The sequence below is a fragment of the Podarcis vaucheri genome (assembly GCF_965113315.1).
Source record: "Podarcis vaucheri genome assembly, chromosome: 3".
NCBI lineage: Eukaryota > Metazoa > Chordata > Lepidosauria > Squamata > Lacertidae > Podarcis > Podarcis vaucheri.
In genome coordinates this window covers 63,871,066-63,886,082 of record NC_138761.1, presented here as the reverse complement: position 1 = coordinate 63,886,082, position 15,017 = coordinate 63,871,066, and the positions used below count along the sequence as shown (strand labels likewise).

The 15,017-nt window shown below is 45.0% G+C and overlaps 1 protein-coding gene across 1 annotated transcript; it reads left to right on the top strand.

Moving 5' to 3' along the window:
- The first annotated feature begins 5,126 nt into the window (after nucleotides 1–5,126).
- SLC35D3 (solute carrier family 35 member D3) lies at nucleotides 5,127–14,453 on the top strand. The gene is made up of 2 exons (XM_082215853.1): nucleotides 5,127–5,725; nucleotides 9,080–14,453. Exons 1-2 carry the CDS (start codon nucleotides 5,290–5,292, stop codon nucleotides 9,904–9,906), a joined length of 1,263 nt encoding a protein of 420 aa, XP_082071979.1. The 5' UTR covers nucleotides 5,127–5,289; the 3' UTR covers nucleotides 9,907–14,453.
- The last annotated feature ends 564 nt before the right edge of the window (nucleotides 14,454–15,017 follow it).

Below are 15,017 nucleotides of genomic sequence, written 5' to 3'. Positions count from 1 at the left end.
CCTCTGGCCCACCCGATGATGTGGGTCTCCAGTTCCCATCAGCCTCAAGCAGCATAGCCAATAGTCAGGCATGGTAGGAATTGTCCACCCAAATCTTGATGGCTGGAGGTTCCCTATCTCTGTAGTTCTTAAACTTGAGAAGACTGGCTGGGGGGTAATGCTTAGCCAGCTTTTAGAAGCAAAGGTTAACCCAGAGAGTGATATCCAGCAGTCCTATAAAATGTGGATGAATAATACAAAAGTCACATTTTCTTAGTGCAAAATTTGGAATATGTACGTAGTATTGTTGTACCCCACTCCTTAGGAAACTGCTCTGAAGTTCTTCAGTCTAAACCACCACCCACTCTTTCTTGACTGGTTCATGCAATAACAGCAAGGAAATCTCTCAGTGGAATGTGATTGAATGATCTGTGTGAATGTGGCTGAAAAAAATCTTGCCACAGGAAAGAAAATCTGGTGAAGTTTTGGCATGAACCTGAAGGAATGTGATGCCTTCACACTTCCCCCCTTGTGAAACTTCCATTCCAAAACATTCTTTGTCATGTGTATGACCTGTGGGGCATTTCTAGGTCCTTAAAAGACTGACAGCAGGCCTATGACACACATGCTTAAAATCTACATATGCTAATTTATACATATGGATGCCACCTTAGGCCAACTTCCAGAGGGGAAACTGACCTGTAAGCAAAACTTTGAAATATTAAAAGTTTTTTTAAAGGGGCTGAGGGGCCCAGTGTGAAGGACTTGGGGCTCAGACCACCCTCTAACAATATCCTTGTGCCTTGATTCCTTCAATTTATGCAGCATATGTCCCTAAGCAGTAACTAATTTTCCTGGAGATCTGCTTGGAAGTGAGACATGGTGAGCCAGTGTTGCAGCCGCTGCCGCTTAATTTTCCCCCTCTCAGAAACTTTGGCCAGTTTTTGCTCAGGAATCTCCAGTGGCACGGGTTTTATTGTATCTGTCCTTGTCTGGGGACAAGAATAAACATCCTAAACAGTCTCATTTACTGTGCCAAATTCCACAGCATCCTCTATGCTAATAGCAAACGTTTTCTCCCAAGTGCTGGTCCTTAAGTAGCCAAAATGGCATCATCCAGGCACAAGAGGAAAGCCACAACAGGCTTGAAGGTTTGTGGTGGTGGAGGGGAAAGAAACAACCCCTCCTGCATAAGGCTGTGGTAGAAAATCCCCAAAACAGGCCACTGAAGACTTAGCATGCTCAGTGACCATGGAATGCTTACTGATGGGTTGAAGGGGAATGGAAACCAAAGGAAAGGGAGGAAAGAATGGAATATCCTGGAAAATTGTATGACGCCATGCACCAGCAAGCTACAGGTCCCAGTTTGAATGTACATTATTTACTTCCTTCATGGGGTGGGGCAGGGGCTCATAAAATAATAAACTGTTAAAGCAACCCAGCACCATCAAAATCCATCACAAAGAAAAATTGGTGGGAAATGTCAGGGCCAAACCTGTGTGTGTGTGTGTGTGTGTGTGTGTGTGTGTGTGTGTCCAATCCTCAGTTGTTCTTGTTGTGTGTGTGTGTGTTTCATGTTACTTTCTGTTACATTATATTTGTTGTTGGAAGCTCAGCAAACTTATTTTTCTGCAAATGGATTGATCAGATAAGGGTGATTAATGTCAATGATTAAATTATAAAGAAGTGTAGAAATAGAGCCTTTTTTGGCCTCCTTGCTGCGTGTGTGTGTGTCCATGCGTATGCCTGGGTCTTCTTCCACCAGCATCACCATGAAATTGAGATTTCAGAGGAAAAGAGATTATCAGCCCCTCCACTGGGTCCCTTAATGCAATTTAATGGTAACTGGCAGCAGTGTGTCCTGTTTTCATTCAAGATCTTATCTAGAATTGGTGTGCTGGTGCTCTTCATTCTGTTCTACATTTAACACGCTTGTCCATCCCATAATCCCCAGCATGGTCACAAAAGCGTGAAATCATAGTGAGGAAATTCAGAATGTGCATTAAGGTTATGCTGTCAAGAGAGGCATGATGTAGCAGAAAGAATGTTGGATTTGGAGAAAGGGAAATGAATTCAAATCTCCGTTTAGCCATGAAGACCACAAGGTGACTCTGAACCACTCTTGGAGTGGGGGCAATGGGACCTTTTTTCAGCCAGAAGCTCAGAATTCACCAGAGGCAGAAGTAGTGGGTGTGACTCTTGCCTTCGTATGGTTGGCTAAATTCCAGCCATGGAAAAATAATAGTTTTCTATACACATGGACACAAGTCTCCATCTGGGCAAGCAAGGGGCATTCACAAGGACATATTCCGGTCAGGAAAATAAAATAATGGAGGACATGGAGTAAGGCTGGTGAGGGATACGACTTGGGGAGGAAGGATAATCTATGGTTGGGATAGGGAACCTAAAGGCCTCCAGATGTTGCTAGACTACAACTCCCATCATCCTTGATCATTGGTAATGCTGGAGTTGGTGGGAGTTGGAGTCCAACAACATCTGCAGGGCCACCGGTTCCCCATCCTTGGCCCAGGGAGAGTCTTGAGAGCCACACAGGACTGGAGGGCTGTATTTGGTCCCTGGGTCACAAAGGAAACCGCCCCCTCCCCCATATCTCATGGTGACTAGCAGCTCTTGCTGAATCAATGGGGGCTGCAAACTATTATATGTTTGCTGCATCATTTGTTTAAAGGGGATGAGTGGTATTGCTAGGAAACATTCTGCCTTATAAATTTAAAACATTACCATCACAACTTTTTAAAACTGTACTAAGTTTTTGGGGCATGAGTTAATGAAATGTTGTAGCTAGTCACTAAGGATGTCCCCAGCTCTGCTGTCAGGCCTGTAGCTAGACTTGTAAGTCCTAAGGATGCAATAGTAAATTAGTGAAATTTAAAAGCAATTTGTTTAACATGCTTAGAGTAGTTGTTTTATTTTAAATTTATGTAGATGCCCATCAGTAAAATTATCCAGGCAGCATACAAAATAGGTACAAGATTCCAACAGGCATCTATCTATCTATCTATCTATCTATCTCTATCTATCTATCTATCTATCTATCTATCTATCTATCTATCTATCTATCTGGCAGCTGCGAAGAACAGGCTGCTGGACCAGATTAGAAGTCAGAACTGCTCTTGTGTTCCTCACAGAAAACAGCACAATGATATTAATAAATGTAGTAATGCGTCAATACAGTAATTCAATTATTTGTATTTTCATATTTTTTGCCCTGGTGGGTGTCTACCACATTTTTCTCAGGCCAGGGTTTGTGATTCACCCATCACTAGCGTGCAACAAGCAAGAGGAGGGGAATTCAGTGTGGAGGCTGCTCCTCTCCCCGCTCAAGGTGTGGCCCTATCCTGACTGACGAAGTGGGTTGGGGGAATGACAGGCGTTCCTGCCCAATTCTTTATTAGCGACTAAGGCTTAGACCACTTGGAAAAGGGATTATCCACGTCTAATAGAACCCAGGTCTATCTGAGGCTGTTAGCTATGCGCAGACCCAACGGAGCCCTTAGTATCAGTTGCTAGGGGACTAAAACTAGACACAGGATCCTAGATTTAGGAGGATATTCAGCTTCACCTTCTTATCTAAGTAAAGCCCACGGAACAAAGCGAGAAAAGATGGACAGGATTGGGCAGCGCATCACCGAAGAAAGTCCTAGACGCTGACTGTCCACCGTATTCGCATGGTTAGAAAATATACAAATCTGTGCAGCGGGTTGTTTGTTCAAATAATCGCGTAGAAGTAGCTCAGAATTAACCTCTTGGTCTTACCCCATGCGCTTGGAAAATGGATCTTTTAATATCCGTGCGTAATCTTCCTGCTTGTTGTTTCCGTTTCAAAGTCCTTTGCAAAAACAAAACAAAAAAAGCAAAAAAAAAAAAAAAGCGGGGAAGAGAGTAGAGAGATCGCGATAAGTTTTCCACATCCTCCTCCAGTTCTTCTTCTTCTTCTTCTTCTTCTTCTTCTTCTTCTTCTTCTTCTTCTTCTTCTTCTTCTTCTTCAAGCAGTCCTTTGGATGATGGCAGGTGTCAGGCGGAGTCATTTCCCAGACGCGCTTAGGTGGCTTGCTGAGTTGTTATGGCTGCGCGCTTGTGGATGTTTGGGCTGGGAGTTCCACGAAGGGTTTGCCGGAATCATCCTAGAGGTGGTGTATGTAGTAGTTGCAGCTCAGGGCATCTCCAGTCGGCTGCTTCCTTTAAGATCCTTCCCAACTCCAAAGTTCCCATTGGGCACTTTGCCTTCTCCTTGCTCATACATTGGCAATTGGTTTTCATTTGTGGTGAAATTTCAAAGCTTTATTTTTTTAAAAAACAGAGATAATACGCTATTCAGAAACCACCGCATTATTTAATTACCTTAAGCTTTGTGGTGCATTCATTGATAATTTGCCGAAGCACTGAGACTCCAAACAGGCGCACACCTCCCCGTGAAGGGTTAACTCTTTGCTGCTTGCTTTCGAGGCACCTGTTTCTTTCTGTCGATTGCAGAAAAGCGACCAGGCGCAAGACTGGATCAATATTTGTACTGCCTTATAAAGGACCCTACCCACATTCATTCAATAAGGATGGATGCCTATTCCATTAGCGTAAGTGAACTGCACGGAAAAGCCTAACCTATAAATTGGAAGTTGTGTTTTGGGCTTTGTGTGTGGGTTGCTTGACATATTCGACGAGGCACGCCAGGACTGGTTTGTTTGTTTTCGCTTGGAAGGAGAGACAAAACTTAATGAGGATTTCTTCCTCCTTTTTAAAGATAGAGGTGGGGGGGGCGCAGTTGGAAGGGTGTGGAGGGGGGATTCCACCTACCCCTCGATCTTTTGATTCAGCCCCGCTCCTCCTCCTCCTCCCTTTTTCTTCCAGGAACAAAGCGAATCCATGATTCACGCGGGTCAAGAAGGAAGCGCGGCCAATGCACTCCAATTGTTCCCATTTAATTAAGGTAATGGGAAGCGCCCGGGCAGCCAGCCCCCCTCTGCGTCAGCAAGAGGAGCTGCTGGGCGATGGTGTAGGCAGCAGGTGCCCGAGCCTGCAGAGGCATTTCCCCGCGGATCCCGTCCCCCCGCCCGCCCGCCCCTATTGATCACTGTCCCCGTCCAGTCCGTCCTCCGCGCGCGCTCTTGGCGCACAGCAAAGTTGCCCTTTCCAGCCTCGCAGCTGCTTCGGCGCGGAGCCCTCCAGCAGCGCCAGGCGAGGGGCGGGCGGGCGGGCGGGCGATCGCGGCGTCCTCAGCAGCAGCAGCCGCAGCCGGGAAGGTAGCACCGGCTCCGGAGGGAGGGAAGGAGGACGCAGGACGCAGGACGCACCATGCAGCTGTGCCGGGGCCGTGCGTTGGGCATCTCGGTGGCGGTGGCGCACGGGGTGTTCTCGGGCTCGCTCAACATCCTGCTGAAGTTTCTCATCACCCGCTACCACTTCGCCTTCCTGACGCTGCTGCAGTGCCTGACCAGCTCCACGGCGGCGCTCAGCCTGGAGGTGCTGCGGCGACGGGGCGCCCTGGACATGCCGCCCTTCGGCTTCAGCCTGGCGCGCCTCTTCGCCGGGGTCACGCTGCTCTCCACGCTCCAGTCCAGCCTCACCCTCTGGTCCCTGCGCGGCCTCAGCCTGCCCATGTATGTGGTCTTCAAGCGCTGCCTGCCCCTCGTCACCCTCCTCATCGGCGTCCTGGTGCTCAAGAACGGCATCCCCTCCGTCGGGGTCTTGGTGGCCGTCCTCATCACCACCTGCGGGGCGGCTCTGGCAGGTGAGTGATGGAGAGAGAGGGAAACCTCGCCACAGCTCCTCTTCGGTCCGCACGGCTCATTTCACCAGGATCCTGCGGGTTCTACCCTGTCCTGCCTCGTCCCTTCGATTAGTCCCCTCTCATTGCCCCCTCCCCCCCTTCACCCGCTGCCGATCATATCCAGCTCCTTGGCATGCCCGCACAGCCACATCACCTCCCACTCTGTCCTTTCCTCACCCCATCACTTCCCGACTCATCAACCCCATCACCCACCACGTCCCTTTTCTCTCTCCACTCTGGTCTTTCGCTTGGATTCCCACTGACTCCTGCTGCGACCCTCTTGCCATCTCTATCTTACCTCCTTCCACGCTTCCTTAGCTTTTATTATTACATCTCTGATCATCTCTAGAGCTCGCCTCAACCTACATCATGTTTCCACGCCAACCTTCAACACAGGTTTTCCCACCCCTTAAATATATTTTTATGTTCATATATTTTCAGCCTAATATCACTGTCCAGTCCTTTATAAAGTGACTATAAAGGTTGGAAGGTGGGTGAAAAGATAGAGATGTAAAAGCATGTAATGTAGTCCTTCCTTTAAAGTCACTTCTTCCTATCTCAAATACTTCCCATTCCACACCTACAAGCCTCAACCAATTCCCATTCCATCTCCACCCCTCAAAACACCCCAATAAAGTCATCAGTATCTTCTCAGCCAATATTTTATGAAGATTAGTAGTACCTCGCCAAAGTTCATAGCTCCACACTCTTACCACTGCTCCTTCTCCCATGACTCCTTGTCCCACCATCCTCCCAGGGGCAGGGTCTTGTCTCATCCTTCCTCTTCTACACTCAAGCATACAGTTCTGCTCATTAGCAGAGGCTGCCTCAAGGCTGCTTCACACAGTATGAGCTCCCTGACATGGCTAGTTTTATGTCAGGGTACACATCTGTGTGCCATTCTCACATGTATGTGCACTGTTTGCATAAATGCAAACTATGTCCGAAGCTGCCCAGGTTCTAACCCAAACTTGCCCCCCCTTCCATCACAACTTACCACCCCCTTCCCCTACGCCATGGGCTTTCTAATTTTTAAAAAAATACTCATTTTCTCTATAATAAAGAGTTCAATAAAGGCTCTTTCTAACTAAAAACACACAGGTAGATCACCTCCATGTAAGAAGCAAAATATGTACACTCGAGTACACCTGCAGTACATCTGTCGTCAAATTTGCACTCCTGTGTTTTCTATGGATGACCCATGGACGTGATTTTTCCTTTATGGGGATTATCTCCATGCAGGAGAAATGTCATGTCTAAAGTGGCCCAGCTGATTCCCCCCCCCCAAGCCCTCTTCTTCCACTAGCCCCATTTTATTTGCAGCTGCCTGGCTTGTCTGTCACATGGCAGCTGTTGTTAAGGATGAGGAAAAACTCTCGAGAAAATCCACATTATGGATCCGTCAGGCAGTGCCACTGTCTCTACAGTCTATAATTAAAGTCTATTACCAGTGCCATTAATAGACAGGGGGAAATTCTATTTAGGAATAACTGGGTCGCCAGAATTCATGTATACATGTATGCATGTTCAGAAGTGAGAACTAGTTCTGAATCCTCAAGGATAGTTAAGCTGGGATGAATATGACTGAGTTAAAAAAATTAATGCTTTAGCTATTGCAAGAACTGTGCAGATAGAATAATTAACCAGCAATTCCCAGTGTCGTCTTATCTGGTTATTAAACAAAGCGGGGTGTCATATTTCCCCCCACCTTGGAAATAAACTCTTGCTTAGTTTAAAAGGATATGAAAGAATGAAGCACACTAAGAAATATTTGCCCTACAAAGAGATTTGGATATTATTTTATTTATTAGTTTAGAGTATTTATGTACCACTTAATCATCAAGCCCTGTAAACAGTTTACATAAAATCACTATGAGACAATGACAGTCAGTAACTTAACTTCTATATTTTCCCCCTATATAAATATTTGTGCCATTTTCCCCTATTCATTTGTTCATGAGAGGGTGTTATCTAGAGACAGATTGCTCAAGTTGTGTCTGCTTTCCATAGAAGGCAGTAGTGCAGTTGGCCAAAGTTGGATTCTAGACTTAGTGCTTTTAAGGGGGCAGCGCTCTTTAGATGGTAATGTGGACCTTTATTTACCTCACAATCTGGAAATGCAGCCCTGCTGCATTTGAGTACTCTCCTGCTCATTCTGCTAGACCAGGCCCTGGACTTCCTCCCCACTCACTTTGAGAAGGATTCAGTCACAGACAGCTAACTAACATGGGCTGCTGGGCCATATTCTGTATTAATTGGATGATGTGTTCAGGTGCTCATATCTGTGGAGGAAAAGGAACAGCTTCCTCTCTTGTGGCATAAGTACCTTGATCACTGTACAATCACAGGGGAAGGAGATGGGGAGAGAGAAACCTTGTTGCAGGAAGAGGAAGAAGCTTGTTCGCTATGTTTTCTTACTTCTTTGCCACACTTCTTTGCTCAAGTTCATACAAATTGAGGGAGTGTTAAAATTCACCAGAGGAGATGCCAAGCATCTTCTGGCACAGGTGACAGGTGATTTGGTTTAACTTCAAAGGATAATTCTTTTAAAAAATCTACAGGAGTGTATTTGTGAACAGGTTACCATCACGGTCTATTTATAATCTTTAAAAACAGCTTTAAGAGTGCTTTGGGAGTTGGAAGGGGTACAGTGTGTTCATCCCAGACCATATCCAGCAGGTGTACCCTATAATCTTAAAAAAGGTGTGTATATTTTTTGCAATGGTAGCCAAATCACCTGCTACCCTTGGCTTTTCTAGGCTACACAAATATGCAAAACTGTTTTGACTGGTGAAACTCAGAACAAAAACCCTAACCACGTGTAAAAACAAGCAATGACTGCTCTGTCATGGTGCCTCAAACTAAGCTATTGTCAAACACCGCACCGTCAATCCTTTTGTTTCCCTCAAAGGGAATGCAAGCAGCTATCGGCTCTACAATATTACATATCCAGCTGAGTAAATTCAAGCTCTTTCTATTCAAAGCATTATAGGAATGAATGTAACAAGTGGGCTTCTGCATGTATTTGTGGGTAGTTACTTGCTAAAAATTCATTTAAATGAGGGCTGAATATGAACATTAGAGACCCCTGCGACATCTTGCATTTGTGCTCAAGGCAAACAGCCTGAGATTCAAAGTCTTACTCATTGCTACTGCTGCAATTGCTCTGGCACTGACCTTATCGCCTGCTGTAGGAGAAGAGGGATGATCCTGCAGAACTAGACTCGTGATATCTCTGAAATGTTGCTATAGGCAGAATCCCTACATCCTGGCATGTAAATGCATGTTTCTTTCTCTTTCTTTCAAAATCGGCAGGTGCGGGTGACCTGACTGGTGATCCTATTGGGTATCTGACTGGAGTGCTGGCTGTGCTGGTGCACGCAGCCTATTTGGTACTCATTCAAAAGACGAGTGCAGATAGTGACTATGGGCCCCTTACGGCCCAGTATGCCATTGCTGTTTCTGCCACACCTTTTCTCATCATCCTCTCCTTTGCCAGCATGGATGCCATCAATGTCTGGTCCTTCCCAGGATGGAAAGATCCTGCCATGACCTGCACCTTTATTGTGTGTGTCGTGATTGGCTGTGCCATGAATTTTACCACTCTCCACTGTACCTACATCAACTCAGCTGTAACCACCAGTTTCGTTGGGGTCGTGAAGAGCATCGCAACCATCACGGTCGGGATGGTGGCTTTTAGCGACGTGGAGCCTACAAAGCTGTTTATAGCTGGTGTGGTGGTAAATACCATAGGCTCCATCATTTATTGTGTGGCCAAGTACATGGAAACGAGAAAGCAGAGTCATTACGAAGACTTGGAGAAGGAAATGAGGGAAGAGGAGAAGAAAGAATGTGATGGAGAGCAGCCGCCTTTTGTAATGGAGGAGATCTCCAAGGACACAGAGCATGGGGAGACACCAATGGAGGAGTCAGCAGATGGAAGCAACCAGCAAAGCACAGAGGAGAAGGACAGCATAGTGGGACAAGGAAATGCACCCATTGTCACTGATGGTGGCAACTCTGAAGGAGTTACCAACAGCTCATTAAAGGATGCCTACCTTGGAGTATGGAGGTTGGTTAGGGGGGCTAATTATATGAAGAAAGATTACCTAGTAGAGAATGAGGAGCTACCAAGTCCTTGAAGAATAATTTATTAGCAAATAATCAAGGATATGTGCATTGTTTTCCTTGTGGTGGGAGTACAGAAGGACAGATGCTTTCATATGTTCACAGACAAATCTTAATTGTTTATTAGCAAGATTTTACCTCATTCTGAAGGAACAAAGGCACCATGGTCATGCTTAGATTCAGTGAAATCCCATTTTTTTGTGGACTTTCACTGAAATCAAAATCTCTGAGATCAAAACCAGGCCTGGACCACCAAGGAGGTGCCCCCACCACACACCACGGCTTGCTTTTATATTCACATAAGTCAACTTGATTGAATTAATAGTGTGTCCCTCTTTAAGTACTCTCTGAAGTACTAATGGAATTACTCTCAGCAGTTAAAAGCATGAGACCCAAAAGCAAAAGCTAAAAAGATTTGTCCAAAAGGTAATTCAAAAGGAACTATCACTGGATTCTCTGTGGTTTGAAAGCTAAATGAATGGGAAGTGCAAAAACCGTGAGTCATCTCACGGATCCCACTTGTCACCTTCCAGATATACTGCAAGTCCCACCCCTATGTGGACAGCCCTTGCAGTGAATGAATGGAAGTAAGATAATAAGATCTTCCTGATAATTGGGCACCATCCCACTTTCTCTCTGCCTATTCTGCCTTTGCTGACAAGATGAGAGAGGTGTGGGAGGTGGACTGAGGCTTCTATATCCCAGCTGGCCTCAACTTTCTCAACTAGTCTATTTTTAGTTAACATTCATGGTAACAGGCAAACTCAGTGTGTTCAAAAATACTTTGTGCACTGGAGAGTTCAGAAGTCGTGTATTATTTTAAAATGTATTTCCAGTGCAGGATTATTGAAAGAATAAACCACTCTGAGGGTTTCCCCCCTCCTTACGATCTACAGGTATATAAATTTTATGAAATAAATGAATAAACATAAGCCATCTGTCCCCAAACTGGTGTCCTTCGGATGTTGTTGGACTCTAACTCCCATCAGTTCCAGTTAGCATGGCCAATGATCAGAATTGATGGGAAATATAGACCAAAATATATGGAGGACACCAGGTTGAGGGAATGTGGACATAAAAAGTCCACCTAGTACAGCATCCAACCAGATGCATTCAGGAAGTGTACAAGAAGGTCTTGAAGGGAACAGCCTCTTCCACGGTTGCTGTCAGGTGATATTCAACAGCACACTGTTGCTGAAAATTGAGGCTGTTGTGCAGCCATTGGCAAAACAATCCTCCATTAATCTGCTGAATTCCCCTTTCAAAGCCCTCTGTGCTAGCAGCCATCAACAAACGTTGTGATAGTGAATGTTATACATTAATGATGTGTGGTATGAAAAAGTACTTTCTTTTGTCTTATAACAGAAGCATTATAAGGTGACTTGGGGCTGCATTCAAAAGGAAAGTTTGTAGAAAGGAGTTGATGAGGTCAGGTGTGAGGGGCAGGGATGGGGTGGGGTGAGGCAGTGGCAGTGAGACCGCCACCACCACCAACCCAGAGCTTCTCTCAACCTTCCCCAAGCAGCAAGTTATAAATTGAGGCAATCTTCTCACACATCCAAGCCCCAGCAGCCTTAAGCTGAATTGAGTTCCTCTTATCCACCTGAATGCTACTCAAGAGCTGAATGGGTAACAAGAAAATATTGATATGGTCAGCCTCCTCTTAACGTATGTATCTACTAGAAATTATTTACACACACACACACACACACACACACACACACACACACACACTTGCCTCAACACATCAGCCTTGTTTGCACTAAACAAAATGTGTTTCTAACTCATAGCAGGGTTGGGGTTGTATGTGTAAGCCTTGAGTTCATGGACAGTGGCTGTAGCAAACTGAAGTATCTGGAAGCACATTTTACTGCTTCAGGCATTGGCCTGGTTTGCACAACATGGTAAGCCGAACTATGGCTTATCAGGGCTGTGTGACCATGTAGGCTGCTGCAAAAGAGCTCACAAATCCACTTTGCTCCTCAATTATTATTATTTCTTTACTCCTGCACCAAGCTAAGCCAAGGTTTATCATCATCATCATCATCTATTTATTATTTATACCCTGCCCATCTGTCTGGGTTTTCCCAGCCAGTCTGGGCAGCTCCCAACAGAATATTAAAAACACGATAAAACATCAAACATTAAAAACTTCCCTAAACAGGGTTGCCTCATGGTTAAGCTCTAATCACATTCTGTAGCATGAATGAACCTTGGCTGCAGCTCATAGTTAGTGAGAGAGCTTAACCCCAACCCTGTGTTTGGGCAACACACTAGTGTTTTGGCTTACTCTAGCTCAGCATGGGGCTGCGGTAAAAAAGACTAAGGAGGAACAAAGTGGCTGCAAGCTCTTCTCTGAGTCCCCACATATTTACATGGTCCCAGTAAACCATAGTTTGGCTTAACTATGCAAATCAGCCAATATCTGAAGCAGTAAACTGTGCTTCCATATCCTGAAGTTTGTTACAAACAATGTCTGTGAACTCAAAGCTTGCCCATGCAATGCCAGTCCTGCTACAAACTAGGAGCATGTCACAAATCATAGATGAATCACACAAAAGGCAAGCACGTGTATGCTCTGTTAATTTCAAAGATGATAGGCCTGACCTCTACATGAAAGCCTCTTCCACTCCTGCTGCTGTGTTCCCCGTGTCCCACTCCCAAATTCATTTGCAGACCACGTCTCATGATTTGGGTATTGTGAAGAAGGGAAGAATGAGAAAGCAAGGTGCTGAAGCAGGGAAATTGGCCTTCCATCCAACATTCCCCAATGAAACCCTTTTTCCTTGAGATGCTACTGAGAACAATCAATAGGACAAAGACAGAGACTATAGGCAAAATTCACCAGTTAACCATGCTTTTTCACTGCAGGCACAATTTTCAGTCCTATATAGGCAGAATGCAATGCAACTCCCACCCTGCTCATTTATTTCACTGGGCTTTGTGCTCACTAAAGCCTTGTTGAAGCAAGTGGAGGTTAAGTTATATCTGTGCTTTGTGGGCTTTACCCCATAATTGTTAAATGGCTTCAGACTGGAACACACTGTGGCTGCATTTAAAATTTGACTGACATCAATAGAGTACTTGGCTGTGATTTGAATGATCCAAATTGATCACATACTTTGTGTGCAGAAGGTCCCAGTTTCAATTCTGGGCAGCCTCCCATTGAAAGATCTCAGATTGAAGGACTGAGGAATATTCACCAGAGACTTTGGAGAGCTGACAGCAGTCAGAGTAGATAAGTAGCTTTCAAATCCTGATCCAGAGAACCTTGTAGTTCCTCTGCTTAGGTGTCCCAGGTATCCTGCACTAAGAAGATCAGTGCAGTGGTACCTCGGGTTACATACACTTCAGGTTACAGACGCTTCAGGTTACAGACTCCGCTAACTCAGAAATAGTACCTCGGGTTAAGAACATTGCTTCAGGATGAGAACAGAAATCGTGCTCCGGAGGCGGGGCAGCAGCAGGAGGCCACATTAGCTAAAGTGGTGCTTCAGGTTAAGAACAGTTGCAGGTTAAGAATGGACCTCTGGAACAAATTAAGCTCTTAACCCGAGGTACCACTGTAATGGTGATCTAATTTCACTGAAAGTTAGATTGCCCACCAATCTTCCATAACCGGCCATGTCTAAACACAAGAGAGCATTGACTGTGCTGGTGAAATGACAATGAAGCCCAGAAGACCTAACCAGTGCACATGAACCCAGTATTTTCTCCAAGACAATCCCCCAGAATTCCCTTCAACATACAAGGGTTCCATGGGAAAGAAGCTCTGCAGATAACAAGGATTCTTGGAAATGAGGCAGTATGAATCACTGGTGTTGCTTGCGCGCGCACATATGAATTAATGGCCTGATTTGACATACTTTAGTTTCATATATTCATATGTTTTCCTTCTAGCAAATTCATTGCTTTATCATTCATTTAAACATGTAGTTATTTAATAACATTGTCTACCCTTGAATATTAAAATAGGTTCATTCTTTTATATGCAGGCAGGTGTGGTTCAGTAAATTAGAAGGCTTAATTACTTTGTAAATTAGTTGGCCAAGGCACAGAATAGTGATTCCAGATCCCTTTTTAAATATGTTCAACAAGCCATGGAGAATAACTAGATTTTTGACCACACAACTCTTTTAGTACCTGGAGGCTATGAAGTGCTAACTTACTACCGAATATGGTGCCTTTTCCACATGCTTTGTGGGAAAGTCCTGGTTTGCTGCTTTTAAAAGTGCTAGTAGAAATATCTGAAAATACTAACAGTATTGGACACTTTTAAAGTGTGCTGGTGAAACGTGTACAGTGTAAAAAAGAGAGAGGAGAATGCGAGGTTATGCTCTATCTCTGTTCATAGCTTAACATGGGAGTTTAAGAATTCCCAGCTTTTAAAAAATGGGGATTTGGTAAATGCAGCCCAGAGGAGGTTTTTTTGTCAATGAAAGAGACTGTTGTAATGTAAAATGATATAACTATTGCCTCGTGCTGAGGCATTTTAATTGCATAAATAGAAGACTTCAATTAATCTGGAGAATGAGACATGGTAATAAAATGCATTGCTTTACAGATGCCTTAAGAAGTTTTTATTCTTGTTGGGGTGGTGAGGAGACGAGTAAGCGGGCTTAAACTTTAAATTTACTTACCTGATGTATTTGTGATCCTGTGTGTTTGTAAGAACGAGACAGAGCGCATGACATGCCTTTCGTAGATTTAGGTGTATGTTTTAGGGCATTATGCACCACTGCTTGTGGGACGCAGGTGGCGCTGTGGGTTAAACCACAGAGCCTAGGACTTGCCGATCAGAAGGTTGGAGGTTTGAATCCCCACGACAGGGTGAGCTCCCGTTGCTCGGTCCCTGCTCCTGCCAACCTAGCAGTTCAAAAGCATGTGAAAGTGCAAGTAGATAAATAGGTACCACTCCGGCAGGAAGGTAAACGGTGTTTCTGTGCACTGCTCTGGTTCGCCAGAAGTGCCTTAGTCATGCTGGTCACATGACCCGGAAGCTGTATGCTGGCTCCCTTGGCCAATAAAGCGAGATGAGCACCGCAACCCCAGAGTCGGTCACGACTGGACCTAATGGTCAGGGGTCCCTTTACCTTTACACCACTGCTTGAATCTAGCAAAGAAG

Coding starts and splice junctions, on each gene's coding strand:
- SLC35D3 (XM_082215853.1), top strand. CDS start 5,290: ATGCAGCTGTGCCGGGGCCGTGCGTTGGGCATCTCGGTGGCGGTGGCG. Junction 5,726..9,079: donor CTGCGGGGCGGCTCTGGCAG/GTGAGTGATGGA, acceptor CAAAATCGGCAG/GTGCGGGTGACCTGACTGGT.